Source organism: Ptiloglossa arizonensis, chromosome 3 (assembly GCF_051014685.1).
Source record: "Ptiloglossa arizonensis isolate GNS036 chromosome 3, iyPtiAriz1_principal, whole genome shotgun sequence".
Classification (NCBI taxonomy): domain Eukaryota; kingdom Metazoa; phylum Arthropoda; class Insecta; order Hymenoptera; family Colletidae; genus Ptiloglossa; species Ptiloglossa arizonensis.
In genome coordinates, this window is record NC_135050.1 from 14,753,591 (window position 1) to 14,776,901 (window position 23,311).

Here is a 23,311-nt window from a genome sequence, read left to right on the forward strand (position 1 = left end):
ATCCCGCTTCGTCCTCTTCCGACGTGCCGCGCGGGTGGTTCTCGATCGAGCCGTTGATTTTCGCCGGATCGGCCGTAGCGTTTCCGAGTGTGCGGAAAAAGGAAGAGGAGAGCATCGAAACGCGCGGCGGCAGAATGGGAACGAGAAAGAGAGGGCGACAGAGGTAGGGAGAGGGCGTTTAAATACGAGGAGAGACGCGCGTGCTCCTTCAGTCCGGCGCTAACAGTCCAAACCGATTCACATCCGGACCCCGGTGGCGAGGAAACCGAGTCCTGCACGCTACCAAGGACGAATCCCGACTCGGAAACCGATCCAGAAGCGACCAAACACGCGAACGATTTTCAGCGGAGCAAGAAACACCGTTCCAAGGAACCCGTGTGAATCGTGACGGCTCGAAGAGGGAATTCGAAGTGGCGCGGAGGTGGGCTGTTGCAAACGGACGGTAGTGTACGTGGTAATGTGTCAGTGAAAAATCGAGAAAAAAAAGGTTTCGGAACAGTAACAGAGAACAAGTGCGGGAAAAGCTCCACCGAGGACGATTCGAGGTACCGAGAATGACGAACAGCATGAAGCAGACGGTTATCAAGTGAGTTGCAATTTGTTTACCGTCGATTCAACTCTCGCGCAACGAACGGAGAGAATCATCGCGAAGAAACACGACGCATCGGATAGTATGCATCGCGAGAGACCATCTTGTAAACATTTATTACGCAACGATCGATCGGCTCGATTTTCGACCAACGAGCAACGATTTCGAAACACTTCGATCGCGGAGAAACGATGAAAAAAAAAGAACCCGATTACGGTTTACCCACGTAACGCGGTTTTTGCTTCGGTTACCTTTTACTCGGAGCTGTTCCGCGCGATCGTAGAATTTTTCACGTCGACCATTTCTATCGTATTGTTTCTTTTTTTTTACTCCGTTATCGTAGATTTTGTCAACGTTACGTAAGCACGGTTCACCGACGACACCGCGCAATTTAAAACTAAAACGTACAATTACCTCGTTAGACCGGACGAAGTGGTCTTATCGTTGATAAGAATCTCGTAATTGGTTTGCGTGTTTCTTATCAACGCGAATGCATATCCATTATTATACGGTTATTATTCGCGAGAGTGCCACCGTGCGGATCGCGCGCGACGATAATAATCGCAATGTCTTTGGTTAATAAGTGCGCGGATATATCGAGGATTTAAAAACTCGTTTGGGTACGAGGCATCGAATTAAAAACGAAACTCGATCTTTCCGCGATGGAACACGAGCTCGATGTTTCATCTCGGCGCGAACGCCTCCGGATCGACTATGTTCGCTCGGATACGAATTTCCCGCGGAACTCGGGCGCTCGGTTATCGCGACGTTGATTTACAATTCGCGATTACATCGGTCTATAAATAACCTCGTATCGATTATCGTGGTTTTCAAATCTGTCAAACGCGTTACCGCACGAAACCGTCTCGATGCACGAGCACGCGCTACGAAGCAACTCGCCGTGCTTATCGCGCTTTACTTTCTCTGGAAAGGAAGCTTTCGTCGAGCGAGTTCAAGCGCGAACGCGACGAAACGCGCGAATCGGGGAGCATATAACGATTGATAAATCGCGAAGCGCAGCACGATCGCGGTTCACGGATACAGCAACGAGGATAATGTCCTCTGAGATCGTACACGTGGTGTCGGTGCTTTCTCCACAGTTTCCATCGTTTTACAATAAACGTTTTCGCGACCGCGTCGGGCTGCGCGCTAACCGAACGTCGTACACGCGACAAATCTGAACGATCGAACGAAAGAAACAAAGAATAAGAGAAGACGCCGATCGGACAAAATTCGATTGGGTTAAATTCGACATCGTTTTTTTTTTTTTTTTATCCCTTGTCGTATTTCTTAGGCTGGGTTCAAATTGAACGTTGTACAGCGACAAATACGACCGATGGATCAAAAGAAGCAAGAAATAGAAAAAGACGCTTGGATCAAATTAGACAAAATTCGATATCTTTTTTTATTTCTCGATGTTTCTTTTTAACAGAACGTCGTACAACGACAAATCCGACCGACCGATCGAAAGAAACGAAGGAGAAGAAAGGCTGTTGAATTTTGCCCAATCGACATCCTCTTTCATCGTTTGTTTCTTTCGATCGGTCGGTCGGATTTGTCGCTGTACGACGTTCAGTCGAGACACAGCCGAAGAAAAAGAAACAAGGGGGAAAAAAGATGTCGAATTATGTCCAATCTAGACACGACCATAGATTATCCCTTGTTTCTTTTTTATCGCGTCGATCGGTCGATGAGATTTGTCGCTGTACGACATTCAATTAGGATGCAGTCTATCGTCGATTCAACGAACGCGGCTCGCACCCGGTGTATTATATAAACGAAGAATCTTTTCGACGACTTCCTCTTCGAGAGAAATCCCGTGATTTCAATGCAGGTCGGGGATTCACCGGGTGATAAAACACGCCGCCCAGGCGTTGATGTTACGCCGTGCTGTTGGCGTTGTTTGTAACCGCAAGATCCTCGAAAACTCGTCGTCAATCTAGCCAGCGAATCGGCCGACCGGATCGTACGATTTCGCGCGGTAAATTTCTAGATTGCGCGAATCGTTCGCAAGTTCGAATTCACGAGTGTCGCGGGCAATGGCGCGCGCAAATTACTAGACTCGTACCGCGATACGGTGAGCGACGAGAATTCTTTCTTATCGAGAACAACGCGTTGCTCGAACTTCCCTCGACCGTGTTCTCTCTCGCGGCAATTCGTATCTTTCTTGCAATTTTACTTTGAGAAATAATAATCGAAAAACGGAGCTGCGCGTTAAAATTTAACTCGGGAGGCGATCCTCGATTGCCACTTAATTCGGTGTACTTTCTCCAATTCGGAAAACCATCGTGGTTTGGAATTGAAATTAAAATTCAATTACTACTTTCTTGTAAGATGTAAACATACGTATACGAAATGTTGAAATGAAAATGTTCCGTTTGAAATTAATTACACGATCCGAAGGATTTCATCGAGGTGCTAGTTTCTGGTAGCAGGAAAGCTTCGAGTGCAAAGGGTTAAGAATACTCGGTTAATGCGTAGCGAACATCGTGTCGAGCGAAGAGAATCGAGACACACGTCTTCGTGTTAATTTTAGGAAAATAGTAATCGAAGATTTGGTTCTTACTCGAACAAAGACGGAGTTGTGCATCAAAGTTTATGAATACGTTGAAATGGCAGATATCGTTCGTGTCGAGCGAAGAGAAAAGAATTGCTCGATAGAAATGAAACGCTCGCAACAAGCACCTCGAATGTCCTAGAGTTCATGGTAATTTGACCGGTAAAATAATTCAGAGGAAAGAAAACCTTTTCGGTCGTACTCTTCCGCGATTAGTTATACTTTCTCGAACGCCCAAGACTTCATGATAATTCGATCGGTAAAACAATTCAGAGGAAAGAAAACATTTTCGTCGTGTTCTTCCGCGATCGATTATACTTCCTGAAATTTCAACTTTCCGTCGGATAACTTCTCTCTAAACTGTGTCGGACAAATTGTAAATGTGCACGGTGCGTAGAATATATCGGGAAATATTGCACGTTTTATAAACGAGAATATAAAATCAATAATAATAATAATAAATGCAAATATATATATATTTTGCAAACGATTTCAGAATATACTCGTACGTGTGTGTTACACGAGATCGGTAGTAAGATCGATACCGATCTCCGACGTCGCGAAACTTCTAAATTACGAATCAACCGACGGGAACGGTACCTCTAACCGCGATGTCCTCTTATTTCTGTAGGAAGATAGCAAAAACGGGAAAACATTGCGTACAAGTACGATAATTTGCCGCGTCTCCTTGCCAAGAATTCGATCTCGAAGTAACCGAAGCCCACAAGGATTACTATAATTAGTTGGCTCGCGATCGTTGCAATTTCATCGTATCGGCGAGATACTGTCTTTTCTTCCGACAGTTTCCCAATCGCCTTTGCTTCGGTGTTTTCTTTTCTACGCGCATGGCAATGAATCGAGGCAGCGCTAAACCAGATTGTCGTCAACTACGATACACTTCCTAGTTGACGAAATCAATTAACATCGCGTTACTAACGATCTTGCCGCGAGAAGGGGAAAGTGTTTGCAGAAACAAAGTCACGGGACTTGTCAGCGCGATTTCTTTCCGGCGGATACGCGCGAAAGATCGGTGAACGTTGTATCGTACAATCGGTGTGACAGGTATGGCAACTTTTTCGTGTGGCTCGGGAGTTACGATTCGCCGGCACAACGAGCTTTTTTCGTCGTACATTGTTTTTTTCCCACGCGGACGTAACGACCTGTTCGACGAATATTGCTCGAAAAATAACACACTTCACCGCCCGTAACCGTATAAAGTAACGGAAGTCGAACGCTATCAATCATGGTATACTTATTTGTAAATATTTTTAAATAACCAGAAATAATAGTTGCCTGCGATGGAAATATTTTTTATTTCGCTTCTATGGTTTCGTTTCGAGCTTGATATCGTACGTAGAATCTTTCCAACCGATAGTCGATCGATCAACTAGCCCTGGAACTTATATAATAACTTATATAATAATTCAATAAGGGGATGTATAATAGGTCTCCGAATGTTGCGAACGAACCTCGAATATTATTATTCAAGTAGAAAGATATTCGTTGATACTATTTGAACGAATGGAATTACCGATGACGCGTTTAAATTCTACATCTTGTCATCGATCGTCGAACCGTTTTGACGAGCGAAATAGATGATCGCGTATACTATATAAACGCGTACAAGTACTACTCCTTGTTTTCTCGACTTTATCTTCTATGCAGTATCTAGATGACGCAGCGTGAAAAACGATAGACACGTACGTTCGCGCGAAATTTTTGATTCGAGTTCGACGAGAGTTTAAAATTTCAATTAACCGAGACGAAGAGATCGCAGCTTCAAAAAATATCAAACTTTCGAGTAAGCGTACACCGTAAGTGTTTTAACCATTTGCACTCGAGGCTTCTTTGCTACCAGAAACCGACGCCTCGAGAAAATCCTTTAAGTCGTAAAATTAATCCGGAATGGTACATTTTTATATACTTCGCATACATGCGTTTACGCTCAACGAGAACGCAATATTTAAATTCCAATTTGAATTCCAAACCACGAAGTTTTTCCGGATCGAAAATAGTACACTGTAGTCGAGTCCAAAGGGTCGATTAATATATTTACGAAAATGTTGTTTCGTTTAAACGCGCCCCGGATAATTTACGACTCCGCTGCGTATTTCTTCTATCGATTATACCTTCGACGATTCTTCGAAACGCGACACTATCGCACGTATCGTTCGCGCGGACACCAGCCTTATGCTCCGATGATTGCGCTTTCGATTTCCACGGTTGGAAATCTTTTTCTCCGCGATCGTTTCGTTTTTCACGAAACGTCGACGTGATTTCATCGAAGTTTCCACGTTCGCGGTACACCGTAACGAGACACCGTTTAATGTTACAGCGGTAACCGCGAATTGTTTTTGTAGATTGTCGCTCGACGGTATTTTACGAGCGCCGGTTGCGTCAAAAATGTTTTGCCGTTGAATTCGTAAACGCGACACGTATTTCGAAAAGAGGAAACGCCGCGGTGAACGCACGTAGATACCTACGTACTTACGTACGTACTACGTAAGCTGTAAGACGCATTGAACGTGCCGATCAGTCCTTAAACTCTGCGCGGTGAAAGTCCTTCGAAGCCAGTTTCGCGCTCGAACGTATTATGCTTTATGCTCCGTGTCTGTTAGCTCGCGAACGCCTGTGCACGGATCGATCCCCCGATCGAGCAGCTTATTGACTTTCAGCGATGAACTTCTAGCTACCATTCTCGGATAACGGAACACCGATAGTTTCATATTCGGAGAAGTATTTCGATTTGCAATTCCGATCTACGGATTATCTTGATTGTATTATTTTTATGAACGATAACTTGCAAATTTTTTTTCTCGTGAAATCTTTTATTTTTTTTTTTCAAATATATAAACGACTCTGTTGATTGAACAATTATCGATTTCTCAAGTCACGGAACACAGATGTTTAATCACAGATTCGGAAACGTATTTTGATTCGCGGTCCTAGCCTCTGGATTATCTCGACATCATTTTTATGGACATCGATTTTATGGTAGCCAGCAAATCTTTTTTCTCGACGACTCTGACGCGTCCATACGTGTGTGGGCTCTGTTGATCGAGCTGCTGTTGAATTTCAGCGTTGAAATTCAACGATAACGAACCCTTAGTATCATTTTTGGACACACGGACAATAGTTTCGATAGACCGATTGAAACGAGTGCATATTTCGCTCGATCGAAGAAACAAAAGCTGCAACGAGACGCAGCTCGATTTAAGCGCGAAATCGATTCTCATCGCGATTACTTTGTTTCTTGTTTTTTTTTTTTTTTTTTTTTTTTTTCTTTTCGTCGAAGAAACGTTTGAATCGATTAACGTTGAAATAAGCCTTGTTTTTCGCGCGAACGTATGACACAATACAATTACACTATTAATAACGTAAAATGTACGTGCATTTTCTTTGTATAAGTTCTGTAATTACTTCTCTTGTCTCTCGTTATATCTATGCTCGTTAATATCCTTTTCTCATTTGTCTCCTTTAGTAGTATCCATGATATCGTATTCGGTATCGTTTACCAAAAATTGTAGACTAACATTATTTTTGGATAATTATGTTGTTAAGAATTTTGTAATATCTTGAAGTCGTTGGCTATTTAAACGCCGTGAAGTTATTTAAAAAGCTAAGAAAGACAAAATTGGTTCTATTTAATTTTAGTTTCGATACATATTTCTTCGTAGCAAGGTAAAATATGCGCATAAAAATTTGTAAATGGACACGAGAGAAAGCGAAAAGGAAGTGAAAAAGAGAATAATTTCGTAATGGTTATCTTCTTTTTGGAACTACGAAGAATTACCTTTTCCATTCATTGTACGCAAATAATTTTCTTTCGATCATCGTTCGGTGCAGGTAACACTACACGATTGTAAAAGATAAGTTAATAACAATCGTTAAATTTTCATGAAATTCTATCGTTACGCGGAGGATATAAGAACTTTGATTTAATTGAACAATTAAGCGCGCCATAAAATTTTTAACGATCGCTTCATGAACGTTATAACAACGCTTCCCGATGGACATGCTCGCAAAGTTACTTTGCTTCGAGAATTTTTTCGTCGGACAAAGATGTTACTAATTATTATTATAAATAATCAACAGTGCCGGTGTTGACGATAAATTGACAACGCGACTTTCAGAATCGTTTTAAATACGCTTCGAAAAACAATTGCTGCAAATGTATCGCGGAAGAAGTATGCAATTTTCGTTATTTTATCAAGAATGTACTTGTTCTTGCTTACGTGGTGAATTTCTCGAATTATTTGTTCTGTTAACAATACTTTTCACATTCTTATCTGGTTGCGCGTCTGCCGGAATTAAAACAAGAAACTCATAAAAAACAGAATTTTTTAACATTTACCGTACCGTGGACAAATATACAACGTTTATCAAAATAGCGTCGGTCACGTAATAACATTATAGTCAATATTTGTTCGCGGTGCTCGTTTGTCTTATTGAAAGGAGCGGTGGACGCGCTCGACATTGGGCCGAAAATATTGCTACAACCGTGTTAACGACGGGTTCTTCTTGTAAACAACGTTTTTAGACGATACAAAGCATTTAAAAAAATAACTAACCCGCACCGAGACGCGTTTCGTATGCTCGAATAACACAGATCGCGCGAACAACGCGATGCTTCGGTTGAATATAAACTGTAGCCTTGAATTTTAGAAACTAAAAGAATCAAATGCCTGGAAAATAAACGATCGAAAGGAGAGATAAACGAAGCTGGTGTGACCACAAATCGGACAGAATCAGCGATTTTGTGTGTTCGAAATCGAGGTTAGTCGCACGAGATACAAACTTTGTGCACGAAACCGTTCGTAGATATACAATTGACAAGTTCGGAGTTAAAAAAAAAAACACAACGGTTCGATTTCTCGACGAAGATCGAGAAAACGGAAGTAATTCGATAGAACCGGTGTGTTTAAAAATCCATTAAAGTCGAAGTAATTTGGAGATTCGAAAAATTGAAGGCACCGATAACGATAGATCGTTAAGAAATGAGGGTGAGTCGTTCGATCGTGACGTTGATTATCGAGTCAATAGGAATGAAATTTTGTTTTCGAAGTTAGAATTAAAGTTTAATTCTTTTGTATTTGCACAACGATTATTGCCGTCGCGTGACTCATTAACCGGAGAATCCGTATACGCAATGGAAATGATACGGTTGACCGGATAAAAATATATTTGAGAAAGATAGAAGCTGGAAATTATTATTCCAATATGTATATAATTACATACATACATATATATATATATTTATTTATTTCTTTATTTATATTTGTGCAACGATTATTTTCAATGCGTGACTCATTATCCGGAGAATACGTGTACGCAATGAAAATTGTAGAGTTGGGTGAATGAAAAGGTGTGTTTAAAACGAACCAGTCTTTCTTTTTATCGACTCGAGAAACGAAATTACTTTACCGCCAATCCGATATCAAGAGCCACGGTTTTTACAGCGTACCTGCAGCTGACAACGTTAAGTCGTTACGATATCTGTAACGGCGCGTTATTGTACAGTCAGGAGCAACCTCGACACCGTCCGTTGCTCGTCGATAATTTCATAGTCGGCGGTTTAATTAAATTCATTGTTATCTATTAAATGAGGCGCAGGTTAGTCTCACGTTTCCTCCATCGGCAATTCCCCTAACATCTTTTCTGCGTACGCTCGATACACGTGGTAACGAAGATGACGCAGATAACAAGCACGGGTTGCTCGATAAATCGATGTTTACCCAATTAACGCGAAGGAGCATGTCGAACGGAACAAATATAAGTTGCAACATTTGTTTACCAACATTTTTCACTCGTTGCTGCGCATCGCGTGTCCCTGATGCTCGTATGTATTTTATTCTTTAATCTCTAAATTACGGTACACCGTTTTCTAGATTTAAGTAGCAGATGCGTTTGTTGACTGTAGCGTTGAACGTTTCGAACCGTCAAAAATGGTAACATTGATTCGTGTTCGCGTAAATGAAAATTCGTTTCTTTTTCTCCCCTTTGTATTCAACTATTCGTATAATATATCGGCGAACAGGCTCGCTCGGTTTCTTAGAACGAGTGTACCTGTTTGAGCGTCTTGTGCAAGACAAAAACACATCGTTTCCTGTTTCAATATAATCAAGGATACACAAACTCTAAATATTATTCGCGCCAAATTTATACATACACTATGCCACTTTTATGTAATGCAAAGTTACGCGTATAATTTTGTACTAAATAAAAATGGTGTATCTTGCGAGTGAATTTCTCGATTTACTTTTCCCACGGTTAATGAAATCAATTTTCGATGTTTAAATTATCGATTAATTTTTCTATCTATTCTTTTACTTTTGTTTTTTACGTTTATTTTATTTTGATTAGTAAAGAATCGAAGAGTCGGGAGGTGTAGACGTTTCAAGATTATTATAACTTTAGGGTTTCTTCGAGTCAAGGTTAACGTAAAAATAATAACACAGAGTTTCGGGAGAGAGGGAGGAGAGTAAGCACGGGAAAAGAAAGGCGACGCTTTTTCCCAAATTTTTTCAACAATTCCGTAACAGAGGAAGTGAAAGCGAACTGTTCGATTTCCTCGGAGTGACCGACCCGGAGAAATCTTGCGATCCTAAAATAAAAGGAGGCAGAGAGAGCATATTGCTCTCGGAGTTCGCACGAATTATGAAAGTCGCGCGACGATGTTGCAAGTGGTTCGCGCGATTCTTCGCGACTCGAATGATTATAAAACAATGGTACGCGTGCTGATACACCATATAAATATTTGCGTACGATCACGGACGACCATCGTGTGGATTTTGCGTTACGAAATCGATTTCGTTCGTTCGGATGTAAACAACCATGGTGTAAAACGGACTTCTCGTTTTGTGGTCGCAAGTATAGGGCACTCGAGTGTTTTACGTTCAATATAAAGATTCCGTCGTACATTCTTCCTTTCCGATGGAACAGATAAGTTATGGAAAACAGAAATAGTTATGGAAAAGTTATGAAAATAAAAAGATCGTATACAGCAGGATATATTTAATCTTGGATTCGTTTTCCCCTGATTTGAATAGAAAAGAATTTCAAGTATCGGTGCATAAAATTGTAGGTACGATGTATTCCATCTTGTTAATCGTTCCCAAAATTAATTTCATCAATTGTCTTCGAATTGGAGTCGGTTAAACGGTGAATTGCTTTCGTTCGATTTGGAAACAATCCGCGCACGATATTGTCGTTGACTTTTATTGTGGCTGTCTGCTCGACGTCGCGACGAGGCTCAACGACGATCGTTTGCCTGTCTTCTTGCACATAGTCGGTTGCGTTCGCTGACAGATCATTGTCTTATCAAACACATTTCTTCGGTCTCTCCGTAAAAGGCCCGTTACTTTCTACAGGAAGTGACTGCCCCGAGCGACGTTGGCCAAGACCGATGCCTTTAATCGTTCGAGCAGAACTGAAATTGCACACATACACGCGTCCGTCGATTAAGGCCTCGAAAAATGGACGATAATGGTCCGTTAGATTATGGCCTACGGAATATCCGTTCGTTAATAGTCATACTAAAGCCAACAGCTATACTACAACTAGCTTGAATATTTTATCAAAAGTTAAGAGCAAAGCAACCTACACTGGCCAATACGAAGTACAACGTTCGTATTATCTCGAGTATGAAATTCGGAGACATCTACTCGAAACGTAATTAATCACAGGTGTCGATGAACTTATGGTGGTTCGGTAACCAAAAAACTGTGGAACGAGTAAACTTTTAAGAAAATCGTTTCTACGCGTTACTCTTTCGGTCCTAGTATCGATATTTACATCAGTTTGCTCGAAACGTTGAACGATCAAGGGCAGAAAAGGTGATGTTCTATTATAGGATTTCTTTATTTGAACAATGATGTCATATGATTAATTCGAAGAGTCCTGCTGCACTTCTATCGTTAGCAGCGAAGTCTTCCAAGAATAACAGTTTGTTATATGAAGGCTCTCGTGTGAAACAGTGTCGAAGAAAGGAAATAATCTCATAATGTATACACGGAAAAGATTCTCATATATATCACGGTCATGGTCACGGTTACGATTACGATTCTGATATCTGAAATGGTTCTTTAACGATCGTACGCAAACTTTACGTCGATTTTATAATTTTTCGACATAGATTTTATATCGGTTCTATAACGGAATCCTATTATGTAATTATGTACAGGTTTTATAATGGTTCTGTACAGTTTCGAGTTCTGTATACAATTTTTCTAGTGGTTGTACATAGATTCTGTATAGATTACATATTGTTCTGCACAGCTCCATATCGGTCCTACGTATAGGTTTTATAACGGTTCTGTAAAGATTTTATATCAATTCTGTATATTGCGGGTTCTATATTCGTTCTGCGTATGTTCATATCGGTTCTATAATATATTGATTCCACCGTGAATTCGTCGCAAAACAAATTAAATACCCGGTCTCGCGTATATGCCATTTCTTCGATCGTGTAACCCAAGCGGCGCGTACACGCATTATGGGTTTGCGAAAGCTATTTTCGAAATGGAAAAATGTCCAACTTATCGACTCTTATCTGTACTGTAACGTTTCCATACAGATTTAATCTCCCGCGGGAACAACAATGGTGAACGCGTGCGCGCGCAGCTCTCTGGAATTATTAGAAAACCGATCTTCTCGATAACAGTTATTCCCGAGCAACGGTTCTTCCAGACCGTTTTAAAAATCGAAATTGACATCCACGAGTATTGTCGATCCACGAATCCGAATCTCCTTGAATACCCTCGATCGTTTCTGGTGTTCCACCTCTTGGATGTTCGTTTCGCCGCGGCGCTTCCGCGATAAGCATTTGTAGTCACCTTGAAACCGCAGAAAATTATGCCGGGCGGAACTAGAAACTTCTGAAAGGTGGTCAACGAATTTGTATTCCACGCGCAAACGTGTGTCTCCGGGTTTCCTTATCGCGTCCACCCAGGAGGAGACCACCGTCGTGTCAACGCGAACGAGGTCCCCCCATTTTACGAATTCCCATTAAAGAGGTCGCTCGAGCGACTCGGATCGGCGCCAATTAGTCGAAGCCCATCTTGGACGATCGCGGGACGCTGCGCCGATAGCCCCGTGAACTTCGAGCCTTTGTTCTCGATTAGAAAAAACACACACACACACACACACACACAGAGAGAGAGAAACACGCGCATGCATACGACTCGTTTCGCGCCCACGCGCGGGCTTCTTCAATGAGAAAATTGACGATGCATCACCGTGACACGGTGACTTTCCGAGAATGTCCGCGATTGCAAGATTGTTCGCCGGTTCAACGTGGAACTGAAAAATTGAGGAAACGTCTTGTGAAGTGGCACGACCACAAACCCGAGATTCAGAGCGTAGATTTGGCGCGTGAAACGAGACGAACCACGTAATTTGCGGAAATGAGGTGATCGCGTAATTCGTGATAATTGACGGTTATAATTCACTCGAACGCAGTCGAGACGGGAAGAATTGTGATTAGGATAGCAATGAAGGGAGACAGGGGGAGGGGGCGAAGTCGCGAAGAAACGAAGCTGAGTCGAATATTCGAATCGAGAGTACTCGAACACCTCGAGCTCCTCGAACGTACGAAAATTATTTTTGAAACTCGGTCCGTTCGTGGGTGCGACACTTCGAATATTCGAACCAATTGCTGGTAAACAACGCGAATTACCTGTACACGATGCGCGAATCACAAATTTTTTGGTCTTGTACCAGCTTTGCTATTTATTCCAAGTTTCGATTCTGCGAGTTTCTCGATCAAATGAGACGACAGAGATCGTAACTGTTTGTATTATTTACTCGCTAAAATCAAACCAAAAAAACATGATTTTTTCCACTCGAAAGACATCGGGCAGGTTTTGTTCTTTTTAACAATTGTGTCTTCTAATTTACGAGATGTTTGTCGCGGTGTATTGCAATTTTATCCTCGGTTCTTTCGCGTAGAAACGAAATTTCGAATTACAAGAGAAATGAAAATTCGTTGTTTCGATTCGATCGCACGCAATTCGAACTCGTTCGACGAATTCGACTCGCTGGTCGGGAATTTCAGACGCTCGAGTATTTCGAGAGTTCGAACGTAGCTAAAACTCAAGCCGAAACTAAAAGAAAAAACCGCGAGTATGGTAAGAGAAGGTCGAGCGATCTCGCGTACACGTGCAAGGGCCACGATGCGTTTATTAGCATGCGATTCACGCTCGTTTTGTGCCATTTAAATCCAACACGGTTTCGCGTTTCTCCTTCAACGGAAAGCGTGCCGAGGGTGTGTACAGTCGTTTCGTATGTATGATCGCCGAATTTTGGACCCAAAAGCGAACAAACAGACACGTCGTGAGACACGAATGAGTGCAACAAAACGACTGTTGTTTAAACGCATCCGAATATCGGATAATACGATTGGAGTTTATTTAAAAATATTGGTCAGATAAAACGTACTCCGATAAAACAAGACAGCGAGACGTTTGTAACGTTCAACCGTTTATTTTAAATACATTTTGCATCGATGTACAGATATATATATATATATATACAGGGTGTTCCAAATCACGTGGGCATATTTACTAATAGAAATAAGAAAAATGTTTGTATCCACATACGCTCGTTACGATGTTCTTTTCCACTTATAGTCGATTTTTTCTTCCAGTAATTTCTGCAATTACCATATATAATTGTTTATAAGTAGCGTTTCTTGTCGCGGGTGCAACTAATTTTCAAACGAATGCATTTCTGAAATTATGCTCGTACGTTTTGGAACACTCTGTACACGTATTATGGTTCTTGCGTAATAAAGACACTGAATAAAAATAACATCAAATAAAATAGAATCGATGATTACTCGAGTCAATGTAATTATCGACGGAAAAAATTCTACGGGACTCGAAACTCGTTAAAAGTTTCCATATCTTCGTTGCAAAGGATTTAATCGATCGTCGTTTCCTTCGCCATAAAATCGGTGTTGCATAAACCGAAGCTTAGATAAACGTGAATAGTCAACGAGTCAAACGATTTGTTACGCGGTCATTTTACAGGCTGTTTACATCGTTCGGGTAATCTATCGAAAGTTTTGCAACGAAGCATAATTGCCTGGTCACCGATGCGACAAATTTGGAATCGACCCAGACCCTAATTTCCTCGTCCCCGGGGCAAGTGGCACAGAATTAGGGGTAACTTTGCTCTTCCATAACAACCATTGATCGTCCTGGATCGCAATGTTTCACAGCAAAACCGTTCAAAGAGTCCGTAACTGGAGTGCATTATTTCTTTCCTCGTCCTCGTCTCGATCGTATCTTTTTCGATGAAAAGAAACCCTGTTTTCGAATCGTTCTGAAAAATGAATTTCGAACAACCATCGGGATTAATTGCTACTCGTAGAAATATTTTCGTGCAGGTAGATCAGGTTCGTTAAAATCAGTTGGAACGAGCAAACACGGTGAAGACTTTATTCAAACACAGGCTAAAATTAATCGGAGTCAAGTGAAATTAGTTAGAACGAGTTAAAATCGGATAACTTTTTGGCTATTACCGTGGTAAATTAACTGTATGCATTCTGCAACTTTTAATCGTTGGATTATGCTTCCATGTTCGAAACTCTGCGCATTAAATCAAGTTAAATTTTACAGTTTCGTCCGGCTCCGAAAACGAACATTGCGTTCGCATTAAATATTGAAAAATCCAAGGGTTTCCCCACTTTTCGCCAATTTTATCAGTCTTTCTAGTTTCTCTTAAAATCTTGGGATTACGACAGAATCTAATCTAAAGTGTTTCTTTTACGAATAATACATCCTCGTATATTTCATTGAGACTTTTCATCTTATTTGTAAGTTGGATTTCTCACTTTTACAAATATTTCCAAGCTCCAATTCTCGCCGTACACGTAAATTCTTCGATAACCGTGCTCTACGACTCCTAATCACTTCAACCCTGCATTTTCCACCGAATCTTCGTAAACCTTGCCTCGTCGAATCACATTCTCAATTTTCACAATTAATCTTCTCACTATTGAATCAATCGGTGGTAGGGAGAGTCTCTGTGCTGAATTAATTTCACGAGTTACTTATTAATAATTGTATTTACAAATGCATAAAAATTGAACGAAGAAGTAAGAGATTCTAAGGAATTCTCTAAGTGTTTTCTTCAATTTGAGCGTCTAGACTAATATTCTTTTCAGTACACTGCCGGCCGAAAGTTTAGAACGCACGAAGAATCTTACGCAGAATTATGCGATCATCTATTGAAAATTATGCGTTTTTATTATTTCGAACATTTTGCTATATTTTTCCAAGGATATACACAGTTCACGCGCGAGTCAACGCTATAAAATAATTTTGTACCTATGTGCTTCCGTAAGCAGCCTTGGATCTCTTCACCACTCGAACGATTTTAGACATTTTTTGAATCGATTTTTCAATAGTATCTCGAATGGTATCTTTTTAACGTTCGTTCAATAGCTTCTACGAGTGTTTTTTCAACGTTGGCAGTTCCCGATCGTCGAATGTGCGCTTCGGTAGGATTAACCGCTTACGCCGACATTTTTAAACAAAACAAAGAGTATACAGACCGAGAACGGAAACCAAGTAATCCGCATTGTCCGTTTCTAGACACGGATTAAAATAACAAAACCGTTAGACTCGCCTTTCAGTACTCGTACTGGAAAATATAATAAAGATCAAAGCAGTTCCAGTCGAAAGCTCAATTTCCGAGCACTCGAATTTAGACGTCTTCCCGATCAGCCTCTGTCTCTCCGACCAAACCGAAATCAGTTTCTAAAAATACAAGTTGCCAAAAATCAATTATCTCCCGACTTTACTTTACACAATACCGTTCGTTGTAAACGTCCGACAGGCGCGATATCGCGTATTTATTAGCGTGTACACCGAGTTGAGTGGAAGACGTTTCGCTTCGTTAATGACTATTAACACGGGGAATGTCGGTACTGTTCCTCGTCGATATTTATGAAATTTGACGAGGTTACAGGTCCATGCGTATAATAATCGAAACCGGAATTATAGCCGTAGATGGTCAGCCGTTTGTGAAAAAATGCAACATTTGGGAAAAGCACTCGGTAAACAACACTTGAGTAGTATGAGCGTTCCAACCAAGGATAATTGTAGCACAGTGGCAAACGTGGAAGATTGTTAATATTTTGACACGAGTGTACTCGACAACGAGTATAACAAAACCGTTAGACTCACCTTTCAGTACTCGTACTAAAAACTATAATAAAGACCAAAGTATTTCTAGACTTCTGATCAGCAGTGTATTTTCAAGAGTCGAAAGCTTAATTTCCGAGCATCCAAACTATGCAGTTCATTTTTCACACGAGTGGTTGGTCATCCACGGCTATAATTTCGCTTACGATTGCTACACACGTGGATTTACAACCCCCCGAAATTTCATTAAAATCGACACGAGGATCGGTACCGACGTTCCCTCGAATCGAAGTCTCTCGAATTGAAGGCGCAGTCGTTGGATCTCCCGAGACACGTTGCCTTGGTTATGGCTGTTTGAGAATTCAACGATGAGGGAGGGATCGCGCGAGCCACCGTTATCGATCGAACAATCGCGGTCGTGCATCCGCGATCTTTCACGGTTGCGTTCGCTGATTGTTTCGCTCCTCGAGCGTGTGTTCGCGCGTCGCGGCGCGCAAAGTGTGTCAGGGTGATCGTTGCCGAGTTCTCACGTCGCCGGACGGTCACGCTCGACTTGACGGCGCGGCTAATGGCACGGAAATTCGATCGGTGGGGAAATCGGTGTTTCGTCGTGTCTCGAACGGTGCGCGATCGGTAAACCGATTCGTGGCGTCTTTCGTGTTTAGGTTTCCCGCGCGCGTGTCCAGACCGTTGACTCTGGCCGCTGTGGCGCGGTGCAAGGCGTCCCGATGCCAGTCGTCCCTGGATGAGGTCAATATACTCGTACCGCGTCGCGTCGCGTCGCGTCGCGAACTTCATTCCACGCTACGGCGTCGTCCACCCGCTGTTGGCTGCCCTGAGAAGTCCCATTAACGAACCTAATTTATTTACATTGTTTTTATCGTACGCTTCCTCGACCGCTCGATCTCGTGTACCCGATGGATCTCTAATCGAAAGATATCGCCACTGTTTCGCGGCGCGTGTTACCGTTCGTTGTTGACGATTTCTCTTTAACATCGGTGCCAAGATTAACTTCGATACGAGAACGAGGGTTCAGGTACACGGTGATTGTACCCGTGGAGAAACTGCCGATCGACGATTTATTACTAAAATGAAAATATAAAAAAGACGATATATTTTCGTAGGTGTTTTTTATATATCACTGCAAAGGGGGCAAAGTATCGTGGTTCGCGAATAAAGATTTCGCGAGAGAATATATTGTAGATAACGATCGACCGTTGAGGATCGGATCGCTACAACCTTGTCTTGATTGTACATCGATATACGCTATAACGGATGCAGTTTACGATTGTGGTACAAATATTCGGCAACTTAACCATATAGTTTGGCAATGTCTTCGATACAGAGTTCAGAGAACCGCTCTGATAAAAAACGTTCAGAAACAGTGGAATTTGCCTACCAGTGACCGCGAGGACTTTGCGAACCGAGTAGGAAAGCTTGTTCGTGTTTACATCGTTCTTTGAAATAACGTATCCTACAAATTTAACCGTTTCCACTCGAGAGGCGATCCTCGATCGCCACTTAATTCGGTGTACTTTCTCCAATTCGGAAAACCATCGTGGTTTAGAATTGAGATTAAAATTCAATTACTCTTTTCTTGTAAGATGTAAACATATGTATACGAAATGTTGAAATGAAAATGCTCCGGTTTAAATTAATTACACGATTTGGAGAATTTCGTCGAGGTGCTAGTTTCTGGTAACAGAAAAGCTTCGAGTGCAAAGGGTTAAAAGAAAAAGAAAATATTGTAGTATAACGTCTCTCGTGTATCGTGCAATCTTAGAACTAATTCGGTAAACGTATATGTTGTAAAAGAATGCGTAATCTTCCGCATCAATTATCGTAATGCCGTGTAACGCTCATTCGGAGTTTTTTTAGCTGAAAAAAGAAAACTGTCGTAGATTATTCACGCGTTGCAAATCGAAGATTTTTACTTTCACGCGACTGGTAGAGAATTTTTCCTGTCCCATGGTTTTAGGTATTTCAGAATATTCTTGTCTTAATCATGGAAAATATCGTGCGAGGGAGAGTCGAGGCGTCGAGGAAAACTATAATTCCATTTTGCACGGAAAACTCGTTAGCCTCGCGATCGTTGTAGATCGTTTCGTTCGCGATCGGAAGTAGCGGCACGATTTCACACCGGCGTCCACGAAGGTGCGACGAACGACTTTCGATATTGGCGAAAATCAACGTAACTTCGATATCGATTACGTTATTTGTAATTCTAATGCGCGTCGTTCGATTCGCCGCGTTACCATACCAGAAGTAAGATTGCACGATCGAGGTAAATGAATATGTCGTTGAATTAACGTTTCCAGTTTGTCGTGGAAACGACCAGCTTTCGGACCGACGATTACGTATTCATGATATTCGAGGAATTCGATACCGAAGTACGCGTGTACTTCCTAGGAAATATCGAAAGGTATCGAGATCTCGGGGGCTCGGTGTCAATTTCCGATGCCGTTATTTCTCTAACGAAAATTTAACTCGCACCGATACCATATTATACCGATATGATGTAGATATCGATGCGAATCTATAATACATCGGAAACAAGAAATACAATCTAATCGACGTAACGAACTCTAAACGTCGTGTAATTACAATAATCTTATCGATCGAAGTAATTTATCGAAGTTGCATTCATTTGCAACTACTCGTCTCGTACCGATTGGACTTTGTTTCTTATTTTGCATACGTTTACTGCAATCTTGACAGTGCGCTCGGTTTATTATACGATGCACTTGTCGGTATTTGTTACAAAACTATCGATATCAAAAATTAATGTTAACGGTGCGCGGTACGATGGCTCTCCCGTAGACTTTCATATTTAATGAGCGTTGGTTTGTTATTTGTTGCAAAACTATCGGTATCGAAAATTAATGTTAACTTGTGCGCCGCGGTGACTTTCATATTTGACGGCGCGAATCGATTACGCTCCGTAGTAGACTTTCATACCTAGCGGCACGGAGAAAATACGAACGTAGACTTTTCAGTTACACTTCGTAAATTTTGATAAAAGTGGTGGAAAAATTACGGAGATATTTCCTTAGCGTGTAAGGAAGGTTCGAGCAAGTTCGCTCGCACGGAATAAAATACGATACGGGGCATGTACATATATCTCGTAACGCGGTAAACGTGTTAAGTATATACTTCCTATTGTAACCGAAGTACTTTTCTGCCTCTATTTTTAACCTGGTATCGAAACGAATACTCTGTTATTAGGCATCGACTGTATCGGTACGATCCCATCTCCGAGCGAACCGCTCGAAACTCGTCTCGCCGATCGAGACACTCGAAACGTAATTTTTCACGATTTTCAAATTCTCGTTGCTCGAAAATTGGTAAAGAGCTTGTCGATGCTCCGAATTGGAAAACGCAAGAAGTAACGCAAAGATCATCCAGACATTCTTCTCGCGAAATTTTGATTTACGTCACGTCTCCTTATAAACGAATGATACAAAATAGCAATTTGACGTTACGCGCGCGCGGAGGTCAAGGTTCACCGAATTACGTTGTTACAACATACGTGCTCAAGAAGTACAGTTTTGCAACAGCTGCAACAAGCGTTGTGCAGAGATAAAGTTATATTTAAAGTTACAGCCGCGGTTTACGATCCGCGTTGTTTTTCCTTTTTGCAATTCTTTCACAATACCGTTCGATTTTATTTTCAAACGCTCGTTGTCGTAGCACTGAAACGATGTAAACAATACGAACTTGGTAACGCGTCGCGTAAAATTCTCACCGCTTTCTTTCACGGTCTCCGCGAGATTCATCGAAGATTTTCAAAGACGCGCTACATTGTACGTCGAGCTCTATCGAGTTTTGCATTGTCCGCTCTATTACGTGACAATTAATATCTAGATTTCATACGTAACAGGTTGATTCTGGTTAGCCTTGGAGCTTCATTGATGAACGCTATTACAACCGATATCTGTGATCGATGAAAAAGATATTCCACACGTTCGGTTACGACGTATACGCCGTCGTTTTTTCGACTACCATTTCACGGTTTAATAACCAGTGTATTTTTATCTTCGAACGGCGATCGAACGCACGAAGTAGCGGAAATTTTTTTTACGTAACCACGGTTCTAGACAACTAAATCGGACACGCTCGTTTGCATGTACGCCCGGTGAAAGTGCCATTTCTTCTACATCGACGAAATCTTTCTTATGTCTCGAACCGAGGCGATATCCGTCGATGAAAGTTTAAATTTCTATATTTTCCATCGTATACGCGCAAGAACATCGATAAACGAGAACATTTCGACGCGAACGTATCGAAACACGACCTCGTTCGAACTGCTTCTAATTACAGTGTTACTCGTTTCTCGAAGCAATAAACAGCGAAGAAAATAATAAAAAAAAAAAAAAATGATACAGAACCTATTAAGTACAATACGATCCGATCTCCCAAGGTTCAAGTTACGATCGATGTTAAGAATGTAACCGAAGCGTTAAATCGGTGCTCGAAAAGGAACTGTCGATTCATTGTTAAACAAGATCGTCCAGGTTGGCCGGCTAAGTCGAACGCGAGACGTTTATTTCGAGGAAAAACCACGAAGCGACCGAGTATGGACAAAGAGTTATTAAAACGGAAAAGGATCGGATATTTCGAAACAAGTGTGTCAAGGAAGACACCGGAGTCTAATCTTCCGAGTGCATTAAATATTCATAAACGAACGTCGCGGTTACCGTATTCGGAAACACAGAAAAGAGTCCATTAGCCGTGTCGGTTCACGGTTGGCCGCCGATACCGGCTCGTTTTCGCTATCGGGAGGCAATCAAGTTCCACGTAACGGCGCTCTAAATGTGTATCTCGACCGGTTGCGACAGTCTCGTTCCGCGGCAATTATTTGTCGAGAGTAAAAGGATATACCGTCGACACGTACGGTGGTTCGCGTGGCGAAAAAATTCATTTACGAAGTTCACTCGTGGCCCGAGATATCTCATCGGGCGCTTTCTTCGCCCGTAAAAACGGCCCTCGAGACGCCCAAGTAGCAACGCCTTATATTTAGAAACGAGAAATAAACATATTGCACGGCACCGAATCGATTCGATCGAAGGTTATTAGAGGACACCCGCAATTAATTGTTACACTGCTGCTACCAAGTATCAATTGCGTAATACATGCGGTGCTCATTGTGACGCGGTGGACAATAATCGATATTTACCTTGCAAGGTAATAACAGGATTTACAGAAATAGCACTTGACACGGAATCGATATAAGCTATTGTGTTTTTCGTGAGAAGATTATGCTTTGTTTTTTCTCCTATTATTCATCGAACGAAGGTGCGTCGATGTTTAGGTACTTTTAGATTTAGAAACCACCGTTTTCCCATTTAATTTACGGCTCTGGAGCAATCGACGTTTAGAACTTTCATGAAAAATTCGAGGTTAATAAACACCACGAAAAAACGAACGCTACGTGGGAACACAATCGTAAATATTGATTCACATTGGAGCACCTTTGAAACGCGATTAAACTTGTTATTCCTCGATGTTTCGTCTTGAATTTTCTACGAACGAAGTGAACTCAATTGGCGGCTCGAATCTATTTTTTCAATTGATTTAAGAATTGTCCGCCGTGATACGCACTCGATGAAAAAGGTGGCCAAAATTTTGTGGAATGGTTTATCTATCGAAGAGCTGAGAAAAATTTGTACAATTCGAGACTTATACCTCGACAAATTCGACCCGAATGATCGATAATATTCAAGCCTCGCCCGTTGCGTTGACAAACACATCGAGACAAACGACAAACGATCATTCGGCAAAGTGCAAAGTTGAAAGTAGAAGAAGGTGGGGATAGTCTCCAAGTGGCCTTGTTCGATCTCTCGATTTCGTTTCGATCGTAATAGTACACGGTAGTTTGCATACGAGGAATTGGATGCAACTGAACATTTTCAAAAATTGTCTCGCGTTGACAAAGTTATACATTTACATCTGTCAGTTTGTAAGAGGTGGGAACCAACGACGCAATAATACGACACTATTGTCCTTGATTTATAAAAGTTAGAAGACGTATCGTTGCGTCTTCTTGCGAGTCAAACTCGAGAACGCTTATGTAGCGCGAAGAGATACAAAAATCGATTTATTAGCGAAAAAAGAACAAGGTTTTGGAATTTCTTCGGTGGCTGGAAAAATCGTTGCAGAAGTTAAATTCCGAACCTTTAAAACGCAACTTTGCAGAAGACGAAGACAGATAGTAGAATAGATTGTAACAATCTTGTAAATCTAGTAGATAGATTGCAACAATCTTGCCCAGAGTGATTAGTTTCTGCGAAACAATAACGCATGGTAATCGCGTAATAACTACGCGATTATTCGTGCGGGGGCAGGTGAAAAATTAATTTTTCATTGTCAGACACCTGATCTTCGTACTTACATAAAAGACGAATGTCGCTGGAATAAAATTACACTTAACGTTTCTCTCGATACACCTTTAAATATTATCGTTAAAAAAAACTACACATTGCGCAAGCATGAACGCTTCTAATAATTATTAGGTAGTGAAATCGTTGAACGAGTGTGTGAAAAGTACTACCATAATATCGCTACTGAGGTACTCAATGTAATCGATTGGCAAAATATTTTCATTGATTAAATAATATTGATTTTTAATTAATTTAAATTCCTTTTATTCGAACAAAAATTTTCTCTGCTGATCGTGAAACTATGAAAACGATAAATGTCCATCGATCGAGAAATTTTCATTTCATTAGAAATGGACCTTCTGGATTTCGTTACCGTTGAATCCGTTTTTGTTAATTGCATGTATCGCGGTTCGTTCGCAATGGAATTTAAGGACGTCAGTGCCGTTAACGAGAAACATCTCGAACGTGCCTTCATTGCAAACAGAATTTTATCGCTCGAGCGTCGTTTTGCGGTACGCAATAGGCAAGATAGATCTCTGCGAATCTTACTGGTTTACCAACTGCTTCCAAGGACACGTACAGGAAGAACAAAGTAAAAAAGCTTGTCCATTATCTCACGTACAATGTAGAACGA

At 41.3% G+C, this 23,311-nt stretch overlaps 1 protein-coding gene across 3 annotated transcripts in view; it reads left to right on the plus strand.

Annotated features, from left to right (window-relative positions):
• Nucleotides 1-223: 223 nt before the first annotated feature.
• Nep2 (M13 family metallopeptidase neprilysin 2) overlaps nt 224-23,311 on the plus strand; it is a 37,510-nt gene continuing 14,422 nt past the window's right edge. For all 3 annotated transcript variants that reach the window (XM_076306724.1, XM_076306725.1, XM_076306726.1), the window contains exon 1: nt 224-586. In XM_076306724.1, coding sequence (XP_076162839.1) covers nt 555-586 — 32 coding nt within the window. In that variant the 5' untranslated portion in view covers nt 224-554. The remainder of the gene's footprint in view (nt 587-23,311) is intronic.